This window comes from Ruditapes philippinarum, unplaced genomic scaffold, assembly GCF_026571515.1.
Source record: "Ruditapes philippinarum isolate M1 unplaced genomic scaffold, ASM2657151v2 ctg1575_1_1_1_1, whole genome shotgun sequence".
Lineage (NCBI taxonomy): Eukaryota > Metazoa > Mollusca > Bivalvia > Venerida > Veneridae > Ruditapes > Ruditapes philippinarum.
The window spans coordinates 86,436-107,402 of NW_026855093.1; the positions used below are offsets into that span (position 1 = coordinate 86,436).

The following is a 20,967-nucleotide window of genomic DNA, read 5'->3' on the forward strand; positions in this document are numbered from 1 at the left end:
ACTGTTTTCATTTGCCATGTTCGAACTATGTTTTCCATTTTTTTCTTTAACAAAAAAGAAAGAAAAGAAAAATTATAACAGCAACAGAAAAAAACAGCAACAAAATACAAATTATTATTTTTTATGTACTAATAAATAAAAAAATGACATATATTTATGAAATAAAATACGTATTTTCATTTTCCGTATTTTCACTGTAAAATATTTTTCACTGCAGTTAAACATATTTTCCGTATTTTCACTGGTGTTTGCCGGACTACTTTTTGCTATATTTAGCCAATATACAAAATTTGAGGGAAAGTCATTCAAATTCTGATGTCAAATTAGAGAAATTGTATAAAATAAACAGAAAACTCAAGTTATTCTATAAATACAGGATTTATTTTCATCTTGGTATGAAAATCATATCATATTTCACTCGTGGCTACCGCAACTCATGAGCTTTGTTTTTCCTACCACTCGATGAAAATCAATGCTGTACTTATCGAAAAAAATGAATATCCTCTATATATTTGAAACTCTATAATATATAATGTACTACAATAATAAGTATTATTCTGATATACTGATATAATATATGATTAGTTTTTATAACGAAAGAACATTGTAAGTTAGATAAAAAAAAAGAGAAATACGTTCGGATGCATCAAGAAGTACTCATGTAAGTTCCTTTTTTCGTTTCATGAAATTGTTAATGAAATGGCAACTCATAAAATATTCTTTTATCAATACATTGTCATGTCTTGCTTAAAAATGAAAACGTTTGTACAAGCTTTGTGTGTATTTTGAAGTATATAAATATATTTTTAAACATATTTCTTTGTTGACATTTGCTTGGTAATTGATTGTCTACAAAGATGACACTTTTGATTAAGAATGAAAATTGTTTTAACAGACTGATTGTGAAATTTAAGCAGTTTAGTTTTATACGATCTTACTGATACCTTATCAGAAAATAGATAAAGCGATATAAGACAATAGGTCAGTATTCATAATTGTTTCTCATTCATATTATCTCTCCGACAGAAGACAAATCATAAGCTCAACATACAGGACTATAATGAAGATATTAGGTTTGAAGATTACTTTTAAGGATTTCCATATAATATTTACAAACCATTGGTACGTAAGAATGTTTAAATTTATATCGCAACGCGTTTGTCACATCGATTTCCACTGGATAACCGTGAACTGTATGTTATTCAAATACACAGCCGATGTACATTTGAAAAGTGTCTGTCAGTTTGTCTGTCTGTCTGTCTAATGATATAAGGTCGCTTTGAGACGAAACATAAGCTGATACATTTTGTACCGAATGCTCAACAAGTTTATTTGTGTTTCTTTTCAATAAATTGTACATGTTAAGTTATGACATTCTATACTTACATAACCATCATGAATATTAATTTTATAAAACTTACACATTGTTCATAACTTAATAGATTTTTTGTAAATCCAATTACAAAGGTAGTATTTTAGATGTTAATTTTGATTCTATAATTATGAAACATTTTAAAATCTCTCTTAAAGTTAAATAAAATGCATACTAATATATTTTATTTTCATTTTCCTCATAGGTGTCTCCCTACGTTTCTTACTTTTAATAAAAACTGTCGGTACGTATTCTCTTTCTCTAATCACATACATTTATATCAAATTTGTAGGTCACCAGGACTCATTTTGTATCTCTAGTTTATTTTGTAAGCAACAGAAAAGGAACGCCATAAACATATAACTGATTAATGGATACATCTAATGATGTTTTTGTTGTAAGGGGCTAAACAACTTTGCACATCAATAACATCTTGTTTTATTCTAGTATTCTTGATAATAGTATCAGGTATTAAAAAGTAAACGTGTCGCTGATTCATTTTATGACCATCACAAAATGATGTTATGCTGCTTATTTACATAACAATCTGATTGTTTTCGATTATGTTTAATTACAATTGATTATAATTATTCTTACATATAGTCGACCTCTATTATAAAATTCCTGGATAAAACACTCAGTTGCAAAGGAAGTTCGTACTAGATTATTTATATATTCTCTTTTCTTACCGAAGCATAATAGTGGCCAGCTTTGTATAAAATATTGCCGGAAAGTGATGGCAATAAAATGCTTTACTTGGTGAAATTTGATAATCTCTTGAATTTATTCAATCTACTTTGAAACATTATTTCAAAAGGCAAACAAACACATTAATAAAAATGCACTTATGCAATTTCTATTGCTCACTATTCTGCTGTTTAAACATTACAAAAAGTCTGATTATTTTACAAGTTTCATTGTCAACCATTGTAAATTCAATACATTTTTGCAAATTTTGAAATCAAATATGCGAATATCATCTGTAAAAAATATATCGAATCTTCGTGCAGCCAACAGCACATTTTTCTTTTGCATCTTGTAGTGCATTCTTTAAGAGTTGTTATTTTTTAGACATTCATTCTCTTTAAACACTTTTTATCAGATGCTTTCCAATGTTTCTCTTGTAATCAAATTGATGACCCGTTGCTATGTAACAAGACAGTCACTTGCTCCGGAACACAAGAGGTATTGTGCATTATGTTAATTCATGATAAGATTTATCATATAATCGGCTTTTTTGAACACTTTTTTCTTTTCAAATATGAATACATTTGATCAATTTCACTTAAAACAATGTGCAACAAAATACTTTGGATAAAAGTGAGTAAATGTCAGACACGGTAAAAGAATAGGACATATTTAAAAATTGTGGTCTATATTTTATGTAAATTTCTAAACAAAAGGTTTCTGTACTATACATTTTGACATATTTCTATATGTATTTCATACTGGACAAGACTACAGCACATTCAATCGTTTATACACATTTAAAATTATACTTGTATGAGAAGTTTGATAATTGTAAACTTCATTTCTGTCCTTATCATCAAAAACGAAGTGATGTTTAAGGTATAATATAAAATTTAATGTCCTATGTTCCGTTTTACAGTTTTGCTACATGCATGTACAAGAGGGAATCTATGATATGGGATGCTCTGATAATAAGGTTAATCTTTATTGTTTCAATAATCAATTAAACGAGCAGGAATCATGCCTGTAAATTTACTTTTATAACAATTCTTATGTAACACCATAATAGATATCGTTAAGTAGCAATTTAATGTATTTTTTCAATTGAATGTACATTCTTTCCAGCTTTATAGATAATCTGGCATTCTTGTTATGGACAATCAATGAAATATATCAAGTTAGCTAAATAAGATTTACAGCGTAGAAACAGTCCGAGTGAGTCTTGGCCAACAATTTTTCATGGAAAGTGAAAAAAGAACACTTAAGAAAAAAATAAAACAACAACAACAATAAATCAACAACAAAAAACAACAACGACAAACAAGAACTTCAAACAAATTAACACAAACAGTAAATATGAACAAGAAAATCTACATGAAATTTCTAACAATCTAACAATGCCTCGAACGCATTAATTTGCCCTAAGTTATTAATATTTAAACTACCTAGAATAATTTAGGAGTAAATGAGAGGCATGTCCCATTGAACCCCTAACCAAGAATGCGGCTTACACATATATTTAACGCAGTAGCCAGCCGAACGGCAAACAGCAAACTAAAAAAATATGACGCTAATAGTGCATATTATCAATGAGACAACTGCTAGGCATTTATACTCCGGTTGATTGGGATCAGTGGAGAGAACTAGAATATTGCGTTTTCTTAAGTCTATACAGAATACTCGCCCCTGGGGAGAATACTGGGACAATATATTGAATGAAAATACAAATAAATTTAAATATTATAAAAATGAAATAATTGTTATGGATTTATATTTAAAACATAAAAAAGATTCATCTCGAACATTTTTAACGGGTTCTATAAGTTGGTGTCCGTTAGTCGTGTTTTGCTTACCATTGATTATCGAATGCAGCGCAACTGTTTTGATAATATATTCATATAAGATCGCTTGAAGTTAGACTATGACAAAATAATTTTAATAACTATAACATGTCAACCAAGAAATAATATATCCCAAACAGTGATTTTATCGCTGAATAAAATCACTGTTTTGAGTTCAGATGTGACAAATTATATCACGAGGGCATAGCCCGAGTGATATAACGATGCGCATCCGAACGACCAACAATGATGTTATCAAGCAATAAAATCACCGATTTGGATTCTAACACGACATCAACAAATAAAATTACTGCTGCCGTACCTGATGTCAAGCAAAATTGCGCCTGATTGGTTTGCGTACTTTTTTTTAGCGCGTCGATCAGATTTCTTAGTGGTTACGTCACATGTATAATGATTACGTCACAAATCTACAAATCTAAGTATAGAATGTCTGTAACTTTATTGCATAACAACGCGCACTTTTGGTTCTTCTAATTCAATATTTAGTGAAAAATGAGGGTCGTGTTTGAATAACAAATAATTTACATAGGCTACCGATCTAATTGAAGGTAATTTTATTTCTCATAGATTTCTGTCACTTGACATAATATTAGGAATAACAATATTAAGAATATCTGAGTGTAAAATTGTTAAAGACATATATGTCCTCTCTTTATGCAAAAGTTAATTGATACGCTAGTTATTGACTTCATCCTTGCCTTTTTTCATAACTGAAAAAAAGTACAACGACTGTCGTTGATAGTAAGTATAAACTTGCCGCACTCTTTGGTTAGCAGCACGGACCCGAACGTACAGCCACTTCCTTAATTTAAACAAACCTATCCATTGACTAACGGAATGAAGTAGTAATACAAAATTGGCTACCTTATTCATTCGAAAACACGAACATATAGCCCTATCGCATAATGCAATGTGGGTAAACAGAACTTATACACAAATCTTTTTTATGATATTCAAATATATATGAGCCATTGAATATTCCTCTTTTTCTTCTATACACGTTGTTTTATACGTATATCATGATTTGGTTTAGCATTGCGGAGGCGTTCCTGACATAGGCATCGTTGGGCGGGGCTTAAAATATGTCCAACCTTACATACGCAGCGAATACGATACTCGTATTTTATTGGACCGCAGATCTTCGTATTGTGCTGAGTGCTGCTCTATGGATAATTGTAATATTGATCTTTGTCAACATTTGAAACGTAAGTAGAATGTCGTTTATTTTCATTTACTCCTTTCCCATAAAAACTAATATATAGTATAATTATGATGGTAATAGAGCTCGATTTAGAAACGTGACATCCACTAGTGGTGATTATTTGATATTATGATCGTATAATTGACTACATATGAAAATAGCGAAACTAACATATTATTTAAGTTACTTTTACGGTCAAAACTTGCATGTATTTGTTTTCACATTGACTGCCAGTATGCTTTCAAGCCATTTGCCATCGTTCTCGCGGTATTTGCAAATATTAAACAAGTTAATTAGCTTACATGATTTGATGTTATATTTAAGAATATTCTTCAAATTTACAACTGGTTGTTATTCATGATATGTGAAAAACAGCTATAAATTATTCGTCAAGATTAGAATATTTTGTATCAAATTGTTATCTTTAATGTTTTTTTGTAACATTTGTTTTTTTTGTGTTTGTTCAATATATTGTTAAACAAAAAACCTGACTTCTTTACGTTTCCCTTTAATGACAATACTGTGGAGTCAGCTACTTCTTTCCACTTAATTTAATTGTTTGTACTGGACATTGTAAGCTATTTAGCAAGATAATTTGATAAACTGTTAAGTTAGAAAAAACCTTTAAAATATCCTTCTAAAGATTGAAACTTTATAAAACTTAAGACATTTTTAAGTATTTTCATTCATTGAGTAAAATGAGGAACACGAACTAAATATCGTTTCAGCAACACAATGTGTTGATGATGAAACTGTTGATTGTGCAAAGATGAACTCGATCTTCCACATCTGCAATGACACACATCAAGCCAAACTTGTCTGTCCGAAATTCTGCAACTTATGCAAACTTGGTAGGTACACGATACAGATGTTTGAGTAGATATATTGAAACAAAACATGTTTCAATATTTTCTGTTCATGTATGTTATTTGTATGTGTATTTCATTGACAAACACTAATAATGACGGGTTAAAATTGTATGTGTGTCAACACTATGAATAAATCTATGAGAACAACAGTTACTTGCAATAATGGTGAAAAATATCGTATCCTATTAACATCATTCGATTGCAATACATACACAGTTCAACTACTAATGCATACACTATTTTAATATAATACATTTAATATGTGATATGCAGGCTTCAGAACCTCAGATCCCCTTTCAAAATTCCATTTTATTTAGTTCCGCCCATTGTTTTCTCGTTTAGGGCACACGCATTTTTTTTTAACTTAGGGACCATATGCCGCTTTTCATGGAATGGCACTCACGTGTCACATTGAAGGTTCCATGATGACGCCATATAAACACATCTGCGGATGTTTCAAATTATAAATTTTACCAGTTCATGTAAAATGTTGAATTCTGCTTAAGCCGGTGCTAGGGGGCGTGGACGGTAGTTTGCATTTGACAGTACCATTCATGAACAGGCTCGATCAAACCGAGCCTGAAACATTTTTAATTTCGCCATGTTCGGCTTTCCTTAGGGATTCTTACTTCATTCTGTTAAGCCTTACATTTGGCATCTTATGTACATGATGTCGTGGTAAACTTGAGTTGATTTAAACAAAGATTGTATAAACACATACGCAAACACATTTCTTCAGTCATACATCATAAGTACTGTCTTTACACGGACGACACTTTTTTGTAAAAGTAATATGCAATTATCTAATTACCTACTTACTAGATATTACAGTTATTACAATTTCATCTTATTTATAAATCAGTCATTGTAACAATCCTATTGTAATTCACAATGATGGCGTAATGATATTCTTTAAAAGAGATAGTTCAATGTAATTGTTTTCTTAACGTCTAAAGTTTGGACAAAAATGGCAGTATGAAGATGATATCATTCATTTTAAATTGTGAACAAATATATCAAAAAGTTTTGTTAAATATCTTATTACATATTCAGTTGATGGCATATGGGCAGAATGGTCAAATTGGGGTACATGCTCGCTTAAAAGTGATGTGTGTACGCAATCGAGATTTCGAACATGCACCAATCCTGCTCCTGCTTTTGGAGGACTTGGTTGTGAAGGAAGGAATACTGAAACCAGAAAATGCTCAACCCACTTTTGTCCTGGTAATACTTTTTTCTTAGAATATACTTTTCAATATACTCTATTGCATGTTTGTCTAAAATGTTTTTCTTCTCCTTTCGGTATGCATAATACATAATATATCAGTGGGCTGTTTATATTTTGTCCAGAATAATATAAAAAGTAAAATTATTATTATTGAAAATTGTTAATTATGAGACATTTGGAACAGTATACCTTGAAATATTCGCAATGTAAGAAACATTCAAATAACCCATCTTGATGAAAACATAATGAATCATGCAATATACATATGTGTTCAAATTAATTGTTGAGTGTCAGTTGAAAGTATATGCATGAATCAATGAGATAATTCAGTTAAATAAACTAATTGAATTATCTTATTCTAGAAATTATAAATATTATACTTGTTTAAATCATAATATTAGTCCCTATATATGCATGTATTGTTGTTTTTACTTCTTTTTCAGGCCACATTTGAAATATATATCTATATGACTGCTCTTGTATATTCATAATGTGTTACCTTATCTAAGTAAAGATACGTTTGTCATTGTAATAATTATCTTTTAATTATTCAAATTGATATTTAATATACAGGAGTATGTGCTGGAAAAGAGTACTTGAATTCAAGTTTATCAAACGTTGCTAAAGGTAAAAGCGTCACATTGAGTTCATTATTCGACTCAATTTCTCCGAGATCACTTATGGTAGGTATTTCATAAATCTATGCACTTAGAACTTATTTGCATTTAATTGATTTATTTACTAGTAAATAATTAATAATTTAAATTAGATTATTAAAGTATTTTATAGTAAGTTGATAAAAAATCAAGGTATTGATTAACATGTTATCATTTATTAACGTATATTATGTTAATATGTAAATCATCCAATTTATGAATACGATAATAAATTAATTTGTTTTGTATTTTGTTTATTTATAAATGTATCCGTTAATTGATTTATCTTACTAAATTAATTTATTGTCTTTTTTAATTTAAGTTTAATTGATACAATATTTCAAGTTTTAGTTCAAATTTAAACTCATGTACTCATGCGCGTTATAGGAAAATGCCACCCAAACTTAACTTGGTGATTCACTAGTATTAATCATATTTCGTCTTAGAAAATCACACAATCATACTTTATAAGTAATACTAAATAGGGTTACACAAAAACACTTGGAATTTATTTGTTACTTTTTTATGGCAATGTTCTGTTAAAGATAATAAATATATCGACTACTGGACCATATGTTCTGTTCCTCTTACTTTACATTTCATCAGTACTGCTTTATTATACTTATCATAATTTATTACTTTAACAGGTGGATGGAAATCGTGACAGCTCCTGGCCATGTGCTTGCACTTTAAACAGTGATCATCCGTACGCCATTGTCGATTTGCAGCATCCGTTTAACATACTTTCCATGTACATTGTAAACAGAGGAGACTGTTGTCGTAAATAACACGAATACATTTTATCATCTGCTAAATTTGGATACAAATTAACTGTCTTTCTAGATCCAAAAGTACTTAATTTATGTTGATCTTTAATGTACCTTAAATAAGCAATCGGAAAAGTTACAGTATTTTCAAAAGTTATCTTTGGAGACGGAATATTTGTTTTTCTTTTGGCTCTAATAAACATATATTGCTTTCAGCTGAACGGCTCAATAATTTGGCTGTGTTCGTTGGAAACTCAACATCAAGTTTGAGCCTTGCTGCACAACACCCAGGTCCTATTGGTGCAGACTGTATCTTAGTATTCGATTCAGCAGTGCACGGACGATATGTAAAACTACAAATACAAGGCGTGTCGTATCTAACAATTTGTGAACTCGAAATATATGCTGAATAAAAATTTTCATCCCAAAACTGTTTCTTTCGAAATGTTTCTCCATACGATATATCCCCCTTACCGCTTCAGGGCGAAAGTCCCGTAAGGAACCATGGGTTATTTCACAAAACAAACAAAAATCAATACAGAAATTTATTGCAATAAAACCAACAATTTTCAAGAAACTAAACTAAATCAGTTTGGATCTGTTTCATACAAAAAGCAGTAATATGTAATACTTGTGGTAATCATTAAATGATTATTACAAATTTTGCATACAATACATTTTGTTAGTATAACTTAGATAACAAACACATGAAATTAAATGTTACTTCAATGCGACTAAATAAGCGACTGAATATAGAAATAGTAAAATATATTATAACATACTCCAAAGAATCAAACCTTTTCTGATGGTTTAATACTGCTTATACCGAAGCATGAGGAAAATTCACTCTTAATAGCCGCTGTTTATAAGGCCCGATCAAATCGAGTCCACATATTCCTCCTGTTTCTTTTTCCAAGAAAGCCTTTTTTCTGGCATGTTCATACATTTTTTTCATATAAGCACATAAAGAAGAAGCAAAAATGGGATACTCGTAATTAAACGATCATGAACATTGCAGAGAATTGAAAACAATTTTTATGAAGACAGACATCAAACAGTTCTCATATCCAAGAAATTTTATACTCTTAAAATTTGAGTGTGTTGAGAATTTCAAAAGACAATATGTGTATGTATTGCATAAGAAAATGGCTTGACATTATGTGTATCCCTTACATAAACTTTTTAATAAAAAATAATGTCAGATAACGTATTTATGACGTTGGTGCATGGGACAGATTGCGTTAAATGGTAGTGATATAATTTGTTTTATTGTATTATCAAATTAGATTATTTCATGATGGTTGTTGGCATGTTTTTGCAGCAATAGCGATTTGAATATCAATGATTTTTTTCTTAGAAGAGCGCTGAGTATTTTGTATTTAAACGCTGTTGTCCATGACCTATTGGGTCCAGCCCTTGTATATAATGGGCAATAAAACTGACATTTTCTTACACACACCCATTTACTGTTATACATGATTAAGATGATACATAGCAGAACATTAAATGATAAAGCAGATTAAAAGCATATAAAACAGGGACTTGAGTGTATTGATGGCTAAAGAGAGAGGCTGAAACAAAGTTTCAAAAGCATAAGAAAGTAAGAAAGAAAAGCTAGCCTAAAAAACGTTACAGAATAAAAATGTCTAGTATATCGCTGCCTGAATCGTCCATTTCTTACTCTGACAAGTCTCAAATAAAGATTGAAACTAATCAAAATATGATATTTTTCTAAAACGTTTATTCCATCGACTTTTTTTATCTATATGTTCGTTTTGGTGGCCGGTTGTGGCAATTTCAAACCCGCAAGAATTTGTATTGTTTTAACATAAAAAGTGGCGGGCAACCTACAAACCCAAGAGATTTTCGTACAAAAAGTCGAAAGGAACGTATCAACCTCGGTATTTTATAACAATTGTTTGAAACAGCGAGTGACATTTTGATTTCACTGGCCGGTAGCGTCAATAGTTTAGCATTATATCACAGTTTGTCTATAAAAGAGTTGAGGAACAGAAAGAAATCCGCTACATCTTTTGCAAGCGTTACATAAATTCTACAAATGTCGAGGGGAAAAATTATAAGCTGCGATATTTTGTTCCTCAACAACGTTCTCATAAAATATCGCTGCGAATAATAACAATTTTCAGTCGCGACTGTTTGAAAGAGACAGTTCACGACGTAAAAACTCGAGGCTTTTTACTGCTCAAACCTAACTTTTTACAAGGTATGCATCAAAACAAAATATCGCGGATTATAATGGACGCAATCGGTTACTTTTTAAATAAGGCATATGTTCTCATGGCTTTTGTTATATTCCTGGATGTAGTGGGTAGTGTCTGTTGAACATCACAAATTAGTGTTGTCACACCTTTAGTTCGAACTAAAATCTATTATTTGTGGAACATTGTTTTTGTATGCAAGTTGGCAATCAAGTGAAACCGTGGTGGAAAACAAAATAAAAAGATCAATGACTTTAAAATGACTTTTAATATAATTCCCCAAATACTAAGAAACACAACACTTTGTCTACTAAGTACACAGTAAAAGCCGCAGTTTCATTCGTAAAACTCGATAGTTGACGACAGACGTGTGACAGAAAAACCTCAAGAGTTTATATAAGCCGCGACATTTTAAAAAATGTCGACATAAAATCTCGCTGATTTAAAATTGCACGCTATACTTTATAAACTGACCATAAAATGTCTCGCATGTTTCAAATGGAGCATAGTACGTTGAAAAGGACTCTCAACAGAACTGCGGTAAAATGTGTCAACACTTATATTAAAGTGTATAAAGCTATATATTTGCTTCAAAAAATATTGTTTGAATTTTACAAAAGCATACTTCCAAAAGGCTTGTATGAAATAAACTGAAATTGTAGATAATTGCCTTAAAAGCGAATGACACATGCACAAAATCATAACTAAACGGATAAAACCCTACTTAATATAGTAAATTATATTTGTTCAGGAACACTTCATTCTGTTTACGTACAATATTCATGTGTTATATAACAGAGACATTCTATGTTACAACTTTTTCGGGAATCAACCATGTAATAATGGCACCAATATAATTTTACTGTTGGTAAACGTGATAAAATATTTTTTAAGATACAGATTTATACCCTTCAAAACATTTTTAGAGGAAATAATTCATTTGAATATTCCAAAGAAATGAAATTTGAAATTGTGTATTTTCTAAGAAACTTGTTCTTTACAGGTCATCTTTTAAGGTACAAAACAATTTATGATACTCCCTACGTTATGGTCACAATTGACTTGTGTATTAAACAAATATCCATCACTACACTTAAGTAAAATTGTTTGCATCTTTTTTACAGATATATTGAAATTTGTAAAACTTGAAACAAGGATAGTCATTCCACATATTATATGGGGATTCAAATCCCATAATAACGCAGTTCTGCACTCTTCCTCCATTTGGCTCTCCTGATCTAAAGTATCTGAAAAAGACAAGCATGTAATACATACAAAATTTTTCAATAAATTGAATCATTAACACACCTTTATCAGACTTCCTACTTTTGGGCTGACATCTCAAATCTAATACCTCTTTAAACATTTCTCAAGTAAACAACTATTGCTAATATGTCGTTATAACAATAGGGTTCGATAAACGATTTGCAATTTGTGAACCCCTGACCTCGGATTCATTAAAATAATGTAACGAATCAAGATCAGAATGACAATTAGTCATTCAAAATCAAGGTATAAAAGGTAGTTTTTCCTCTCTTATTTTACATTTTCTATCCACCGTTTTTAATGTCCCAAAACCATATATACAGCGGTCTAAGGTACAAAAATATTCCTTATTAAAATCCATTAATTTTGAACCTTGACCAACATGGGTCAGGTTGGAGATTTATCATGTGCTCTAAATGTCGTAGTGAACACGTGACACCGTAAAATACACACGAAGTGAACAAATTAGACTTGTTTCACTTGCACTCTCCGCCATGTTTGTAATAGTAACTGCAAAGGCATGTTCTTGTCACATGATGTCTTCAAACATAAATTGGTGATGATATCTGCATTTCAATTTTTGATAAACGTAAGTTTACATATTTTACATTCAAAATTATATCAAGCCAGGCAAACTGTCTCTCCGTTGAATCTGGTGATGCTCCCCGAATAGGGTTTGGACACAGAAAAGTACACCTCTTGTAGATTAAGAGTTAAGTCCCGGATAAAGTTTAAAGTGCAATTATTCAAAAATTAGGCAAGGAAGAGTAACTTGAATGTTCTTTGTACCACACTTTTACTCGATGCCATCTATCTATCGGCAAAGTTTCTTGTTGATATCTCCTGTAGTTTCACTGTTATGTCCCACACAATGTTTACAGTTTAAAATTGAAAAACGGCAATAACTCCAAACATAGGCAAGTCAGACTTGCGTTTCTTTGCACTGCATATATAAGCTATGAGATCTATCTACTTACAAATTTTCATGTTGATATCTCATAGTTTCAGCGTTATGTCCCGGAAAAAAATCATGGTGTAAACGTGAACAAAGGGCAATAACTTCAAAATAAGGAAAGGCAGAGTTATGGTGTTTTACACTGCACAGTGTCTTGCTGAAATCGCTTTTACTTTCAGCTTTATGTCCTGGAAAATATTCTTAGTGTTAAAATGAACAAAGGGCAATAACTACAAAATTAGCCAAGCAGAATTTTACTGCATTGCAGTTTTACTCGATAAGATCTATCTTACTATTTAGTTTCTTGTTGATCTCTCTTATGGTTTATAGTAATGTTCTGGACAAATTCCAAAGTAAAAAAGTAAACAAAGGGCAACAACTCAGAAATTATTCAAGGCAAAGTCATTGTTCTTCTGCTATGCATTTCTACTCAATGATATATATATACCTGATATTTCGTACAGTTTCAGAGTCAAGTTCAGTACAAAGTTTATAGTGTCAAATTGAATAAAGGGCAATAACTCAAAAATCAGGCAAGCAGAGCTACAGTTCTTTTGATTTGCATTTTTACTCAAAAAGATCTATCTATCTTCCTGCTAAGTTTCTTATTGATATCTCTAAGGTTTCAGAGTTACGTCCCGGACAAAGTTCAAAGTGTAAAAATAAACAAAGGGCAATAACCCTATACTTAGGGAAAACAGATATACGTTTTTTTGCACTGCATTTTGTCTCAATGAGATCTATCTACCTACACGGTTTCTTGTTGAGAACTTTTGTGGTTTCAGAGTTATGTCCCGGACAATGATCAAAGTGAAAAATTTAAAAAATGCAATATTTCCGAAATTAAGGCAGTAAGACTTACGGTCTTTAATTGTGGTTTTTCGTTGAGCATTAAAATCATATAAAATTTATTTCGGAACCCATCAAGCTTTGTTTTCATTTTTGAGGGTCCAAAATAGATATCAAATGCTTTTTGTAACTAAAATAACAAAGTTCTGCCAAAATGTCAAGAAAATGGTGGTATGAAATATAGAGGTCTTCTGACATTGTTGAATACAATATTGATTATATTGGACTCATAAAAGCTACAAAACCTATATCAAACTCGGCTAGAACCTCGTCCAATATAGTATTTACAGCTGTGTACTGTAATTACATTTAGTCTTGTACTGAAAAATGTATAGTTTAGATATTATCCATATGATTAACTCCATATCACCCAAAGTAGGCCTATATCACCAAAGAAGTGAGTTCCGTAAATTTAAATAAATGTAAGTTAAAAATGGCATATTTTTTTAGTTTGTCTTACAATTAGCATGACATATTTTTCTGTAATTATCAAAATTTGTTTATTTTAATTTACTTAATGTTATCATTTAGATGAACAAGAGCCACAGCCGGGAGGTTGCAAACACGACTTTTAAAGGTTGGAATAGTCTGAGTTTTCCTTAGAATTTTATGGTATTAATTAATCTTAAAGTACAAACCAAATTTATTGTTGTGTTATGTGGTCATGTCTCACTTTTGTCCTTTTGTTATGGGTCATTGAACTGGTTTAAAAACAGAAAACGTGCTTTCGCCTCGTGTTCGTCTTCAAATGAAGAGTACTTCGGCAATGACTACGAAAACGGCTGAGAGCAAAACGAATTGTTACTTAGTCTCTAGTTATAATATGTTTTCATAGATATTCATGGGCCAAAAGAGCGAGATCTTAATTCATTAATTAGAATGAGAATTTGTGGTTATTGATCATTCAATCATTCAATAATAAAAGAAGTAAAACTAATTAAAATGAGCATACGTACGTAAAAAGGCGCAGTTTGACCTGTTCGAAATGAAACCCTGTTTTTTTTCTTCTTCCTCATCAGAGTATCCAATCCGCGTAGATCTGGTGATCCTAAACTTTTCGGCGACAAAATTATTCTCTTCTAGACTTTCAAAGTCTGCAAAAGTTGCTCCAAGAAGATTACAATCGACACGTGCTTCACTGAACGTGTTCTTATTTTTTATAAAAAGATAACAACGTGCTAAAAATTGTGTCCAGCCCTGTGGACATATTTTGATATCATTAAGATCATTAATCACTTTTACTTGGGATTTCTTTAAACTTCAAGTTCTGCCTTCTGTGCATTAATCAAAATATTTTGACTTTCCATAAGCTTCTTATTTTGAATTAATGCTTCGGTCATTTCTCTTAGCTTCGCTTGGATTTTGTCATCAATATCTGTAACCATCGATTCAAAATCAGATTTCACATCTCCAATGTTGCCTATTACTTCAGTTTTAAACTTAGAATAATTCTTGATCAACAGGCTGTTTTGTAAATTTACTTGATTTGTTAAGTCTGAGAACTGTCCGTTTAACAGATCAGTTTCTTTACTGAACTGAATAGTAAGTTTTTCAACTTGATCCCTAGTCCATTTTTTCTCACTTTCGATTCCAAGCGACACTAGCATTTTGCTTTATTACCCCTCACTTTTTTCGTAATGCTAATTTCCCATAGGCCTCTGGGTGTTAGTCTTACTGTTAATGCAAGTGTACCACGTGACTACGAATTTTGTACTGTTACATAGGTAACAGTATTTTTTAACAGTATAAAATCTGGTCACGTGGTCTTTTTTCTAAATAAAATGAAATAAAACGGCCGCCATTTTTTTCTCGATTCATTCTTATTTTCGACGATAGGGCATCGCCGAAGTAACTATTACTCTGATAAAATTTAGTTCTTTGCACCCTAGAGTCCCTTTCGCGTATTAAATATCTTTTTGTTGAATAGTCAACAGGAAACATCCGTTTACAACGGAAGTAATTGTAATGTAAATAATTTTGTGTCAAACTGGAACATGCAGACAATTAAAGCATACAACAAAGGATAATTTAACAATTTTAACCAGTGAAACGTTACAGATAGAGTTGGTGGACAGACATCTGTAGGATATCATCGTTATTTTCTAAATGCACTTTGTCAAAAACCATGCGAAGAATATTCTGGATGCAGAAGGATCAGATTTCACAGATCATATTCTTATAAATGGGTTAGTGTTTTGTTTTCTGAATAAAACACAGCTTATTTTATGTTTATGACTGGTAGATATCATCACTTGCCTAAAGAATAAAAGAAAAATAGCTTCTCAAGTAGGCCTACAGTGCACTTAAAACTTGCAAGGTAAGGACAGTTTAGTTATTGCTTCTCGTGGCTTATTTTTGTTACAGTTAGATTTAGTTGCCAAATTCAGATCATCACAGTATTTGTTCGGGTTCGGCTACGCCTCGGGTAACAGTATTTTCCTCGGGATGATATTTTTACTGTTACCCACAAACCCATGTGTTATTTATATAATGTTTATCAATTTTGAAAATTTCTTTTTTATTTTTGTGTTCTCCTTTCTGTTTTAAAATCTCGAATTTAGGGCACATCTGTTCCTTCATGTGTATGACAGTATTATTAAGCTCTTCGTAATTTTGTTGCAAGTTTGTGAACATTTCATTCGCCAGTTCGTTGTCATTATTCATACGCGTTTCTACAAAACCGATTCGTTTTTCGACCATTGTTAATCTCTTCCTCAGAGTTGCGTCAACAAACGACATTGCAGAAAATACAACAACAATTGTAACGTATTTGAGATAAATTTCCATCACCATATTTTGTCTTATTTAACAAACTTTAAGGATGTAGAAAACATTTATGAACACTTTTTTTTCGTCGTACACTAAAACACTTAATTTTCTTTTAAAACATTTCTTAAATGAGGAAAAAAACTTTAACAAATTAGATCATGCGTACCACTTAAGATAAACATGTTTGTAATGAAACTTATATTTTGTGTTTCCGGTACTTAATATATCACTTGAATAGTGAATGCGTTTTAATTTATAGTGTTTCGTGAATATAGCTCTCTGAATTTGACCTTTGCTCTACACATATTTTACAACGCTTAATTTTATTGTAAACGTTGTTAATTGGAGATCTTTTTAAAGATGCATTGTTTTTCTTGTTTATTTGATGACCAGTTCAGGCACTATAATAGTGCTATATGTAATGGTGTTTACATACATACAAGAGGAGAGGTATTACAAACGGGCATTATTTTTAAATCATTTTGCAATAAAAGTCACATTATTATGGTAATTCTTATTTCAATGCCATATCAGTTCAATATTTTAAAGCATCGATTGCTAAGTGATTTCATTTATTCAATTTTGTTTTGGTTGGGTTTAATTTGAGGTCATTTGGCGACTTTTCAGTTTTAAAGGTAGAGGAAGACATCAGGTGACCCTCCGTATATTATTTCAAGCACGAGCGGAATCCTGAGTTCTTTACTCATATGAAAAAAGTTCCTGGGGGGACTTCGAATTGACACCAGTAGGAAAAACTAGAAAACTCATAGAAGTTTAGAAATGACCCGATGACAAGCGGTTTTTAACCAATGCAGTAAACTTGTTTTAATTTTAGAAATATTAATAACTTTGTCATATATTTTTGAATTATGGGCGTGTTTATTCGACCGATTATTTTCACACATTAATTATCTAGATAGAGAGAATAATAATGCGCGTTTAGGCAAAAAAAATCACAATCATTCCCTAGAAATTGTTGGTTCTAGGAACGAATTATAGAGAGTGCGTCTATAACTTTTTAAGGATTAAAACCATTAACTTAATGCAAAATGTAGGTTTAATTGAAAAAATGTTTGTTGAACAAAGCATTGTTTGAATATGTTCCAACATTAGTTGAAATTATCTTATATCTACTTTTTATGATATCAGAAACTTCTTGCCAATGTAAACACACTTTGTCACTTACCAAATATGTCATGGTATTAAGTTTGTTTATTTTTCTCTTTTCTACAACCAGGCAGCTTTTCCGTAAAGGCAGATATTCTATATAAAAATGTAAAGATTTATATTTATATACATGTTAATATGTTCAGCGATTAAAATTGTATACTGACTGAAATAAATACAATACTAATATAAATAAGTGTGAAGAGCACAGATATGACTTTTGAAAATAAAATATAAATAATTGAATGTGCATGTTAACAATTTAATAAATACATTGAATGCAAATAAAGTCATTATCAAAACTGTTATTTGGTGATAAGTACACAAAACAAGCAGATATATTTCTAAAATATAAATTATAACAACAAGTATGAAAAAAACAGACATGTTTTATTGTGAAAAAACAGATATAGACGTTTTATCTTATTATAATATTATAACTTTTCTTTTTTGCGCAAAATGTGGCGTCTATTAACGTAGACGTTTGTTTTATACGTTAACGTCATTTTCTTTATGTATCAACTGACGAAGCCAATAAAGCGAAACATGTTTTGATATTTAAATTTGTGTTGGTTTTGATCTATTTGTCCTATAAAATATAAATACTACAGGCTATGAATGTAGACACTGAATATATCACATATCTTTCTGCTTCTAAAACAACATCCTGATTTTTTAAAACTAAAATAGCTTCAAAATATCACACTTTACGAATGTACCGATACTATTGTTTTTTTTTTAATTTTACGCTCTTTATTTTAAATTCAAGAACGCGTCAAAGAAAGTCAAAAAGATTTTGAGAAAAAACACCGTATTACTTCCGTTCTCTAACAAAGGTAAAATAGTATCATACAATATACTAATGTACAGAACTAGCAAATCGATTGTGCTAGTAACATTTTGTACTGCACTCTGAATCTATCTTCGTTTTAAACCTTTTCTATAACAAATATCTACCTGTGTCTCCAGAGATTTAGAATAGATTGAAACACAAAGGAATGTCTCATCATTTATGCAGATGTGACACCCTTTTGAAAACTCATTGTATTGCGTTTTCCCTTCTTTATGCAATTGTCTGACAAAAGGCCTAGCTGGTAACTTTCAAATTGTCATTATCCTCTTGGTAAAATGAACAACGGATAAAACAACAGATGAAAAATTACGTTCAAATGTATTTGAATATAAATTATAATTAAGCTATATTGGGTTTTTGAAGGGAAATTGAATTTCATATATGAGATATTTGATATAAGTCAAGAGAACAGTACATTATTTGCAGAAAAAGTGGTTTATAAATAGTTAATCAAATGGCAATGGCTGTTCATGCCCATAAGATGCATGGATCTATAGGCATTTCTTTCAGGCGCGATCAGTTTTTTTTTAATAATTGTAAATTTCAGCCTTTTAACGGAAATAGGTGAAGTTTAAATACAAGCAGAAAAAAACGCCATAATAATTATAATTGTTCATCAAAAACGACTGTCAGCAGAGATAATACGTGCAATGTGAAAAATATCTTTAGAAAACTAAATTTAATGTCTTCAACTTCGTCATGTCTTAATCTAAGAAGCACCCTTTTATCAAGAATTATGTTTTAAAATAAAACAATAGCAGCGTTACGAAAACTTATTTTGATATACAAATGTATAACAATTTTAACATTTATGACACGGTCATATGGATTATTGCTTATGTAAGTAATTTGTGAAATAGTAAAAAATCAAATTCAGCTGATGAATGTATCTTTGACGGATTATTGAGTAGTACATACGTTTTTAGGAAACTCTGATTGATGAAAAACATATATTATTTAAGATTTGTTCCATGCATTAATTTTTTTTTTATCAAAAACGTATTTATATAAGGAGAAAAATAAATGGCCGTATCTTTCGGATGAGCTTGACTGACTGATAAGATTATGCAACTCGGTCTGATACCTGACACATGTTCTCCATATGCATGACCGACATTCACGAGCATTCTTTCCAGCTTTTACAGGTGAATTTAGAATGATAACTCTGGATCATCCCTCAAATACTCTCTAATTATTTGGATTTATTATAATTAATGAATGGTGTATTATACCACTTTATTAACAAAAACGATAACTAAATTGTGTCCAGACTCTATACTGCCTGTGGCTCAATTTTTCATATTAAAATGCCTTATGCTTGAACGATCAAACTTCAACGCAGGGAAATTTCATTGCACAATATCAACAAGTTGGGGAAAAATTTCTCCTGAGAAAAAACCTTTCTTGATCTTAGAATATGCCACACAAGATAGTAATCCGATCTAGCATATTTTCCCTACATTTCATTTTGATGTCTTTCATTCAACTTATCGTACAAAAATTGGTTATGGGGAGTTTTTAAAAAAAATATTTCAAGCTATACTAGATTTTAATATTTGAAAAACAGGACACTTATAAGAATGTTCAGTTTGGTTTTATGGTGCAGCAACACAGTTAAAAATAAGTTTAAATAGTTGTACTGAATAAAGCGTACGTAATTCTTTCATCGAAATAGATGTTATTTTGTTTTGTGACTAGCGACACAATAGACAAAAACAAAAAAATATATATTTACTACACGAAAATGTAGACGGTAACCCCAAATTTATTTTCACTTATACACCGAATGTTTTGTTTTACTTACTTACATATAAGTATATATAGCATATTTTAAGATCATTCGTAGTTCTGTTAATTTGAAATCTCTTATGTAGTTTTCATTATGCTATTTGACCAAACACTTATTTTCAAATCATTGTAAACACAACAATAGAATGTTGCTTTGTCATTTTTATCGTTGTTTTCGTCTATTATGATAAAATAGAGAAAAACGGAATCCCTGAATAACACCTATTAAAGAGGCAAAATTAACAATGTTGTAGACTCGGTTTGACCGGTTTTGTCATGGACGGTTCTAAAAAATGCAAGTTACCGTTTACACATCCTAGTACCGGTTCGATCAAAATTTAAAAAGTTTAGCATGACATAGTGAAAGTTAAACCATATAAGACTTTGAAGATTCTTCGTGAAAGACAAATGTGATAACAGTCCTGTTTAGAGCGGGAACTAAAACTTAAACATCGC

At 30.8% G+C, this 20,967-nt stretch overlaps 1 protein-coding gene and 1 long non-coding RNA gene across 4 annotated transcripts; one reads left to right on the plus strand and one right to left on the minus strand.

The window, feature by feature from the left end:
- Positions 1–945: 945 nt before the first annotated feature.
- LOC132742079 (uncharacterized) lies at positions 946–9,075 on the plus strand. 3 transcript variants are annotated; one of them, XM_060730372.1, is made up of 10 exons: positions 946–1,073; positions 1,578–1,616; positions 2,475–2,557; positions 2,982–3,038; positions 4,958–5,129; positions 5,854–5,976; positions 7,048–7,218; positions 7,796–7,905; positions 8,526–8,658; positions 8,862–9,075. In XM_060730372.1, exons 1-10 carry the CDS (start codon positions 1,061–1,063, stop codon positions 9,056–9,058), a joined length of 1,098 nt encoding a protein of 365 aa, XP_060586355.1. In that variant the 5' UTR covers positions 946–1,060; the 3' UTR covers positions 9,059–9,075. The 3 variants fall into 3 exon arrangements, with proteins under 3 accessions (XP_060586355.1, XP_060586356.1, XP_060586357.1); XM_060730373.1 differs by having other exon boundaries at positions 1,033–1,126; XM_060730374.1 differs by having other exon boundaries at positions 1,042–1,122.
- Positions 9,076–11,113: 2,038 nt separating this feature from the next.
- LOC132742081 (uncharacterized) lies at positions 11,114–15,546 on the minus strand. Its single transcript, XR_009627389.1, has 2 exons — positions 14,891–15,546; positions 11,114–12,111 (listed from the first exon to the last, which is right to left on the minus strand). It is a non-coding gene; the product is annotated as an uncharacterized LOC132742081 (long non-coding RNA).
- Between the last annotated feature and the right edge of the window lie 5,421 nt (positions 15,547–20,967).

Excerpts from the sequence above, each read along its gene's own strand:
- LOC132742079 (XM_060730372.1), top strand. Across the intron at positions 1,617-2,474 it reads ACTTTTAATAAAAACTGTCG|ATGCTTTCCAATGTTTCTCT; the intron begins GTACGTATTCTC and ends ACTTTTTATCAG. Across the intron at positions 3,039-4,957 it reads TGGGATGCTCTGATAATAAG|CATTGCGGAGGCGTTCCTGA; the intron begins GTTAATCTTTAT and ends GATTTGGTTTAG.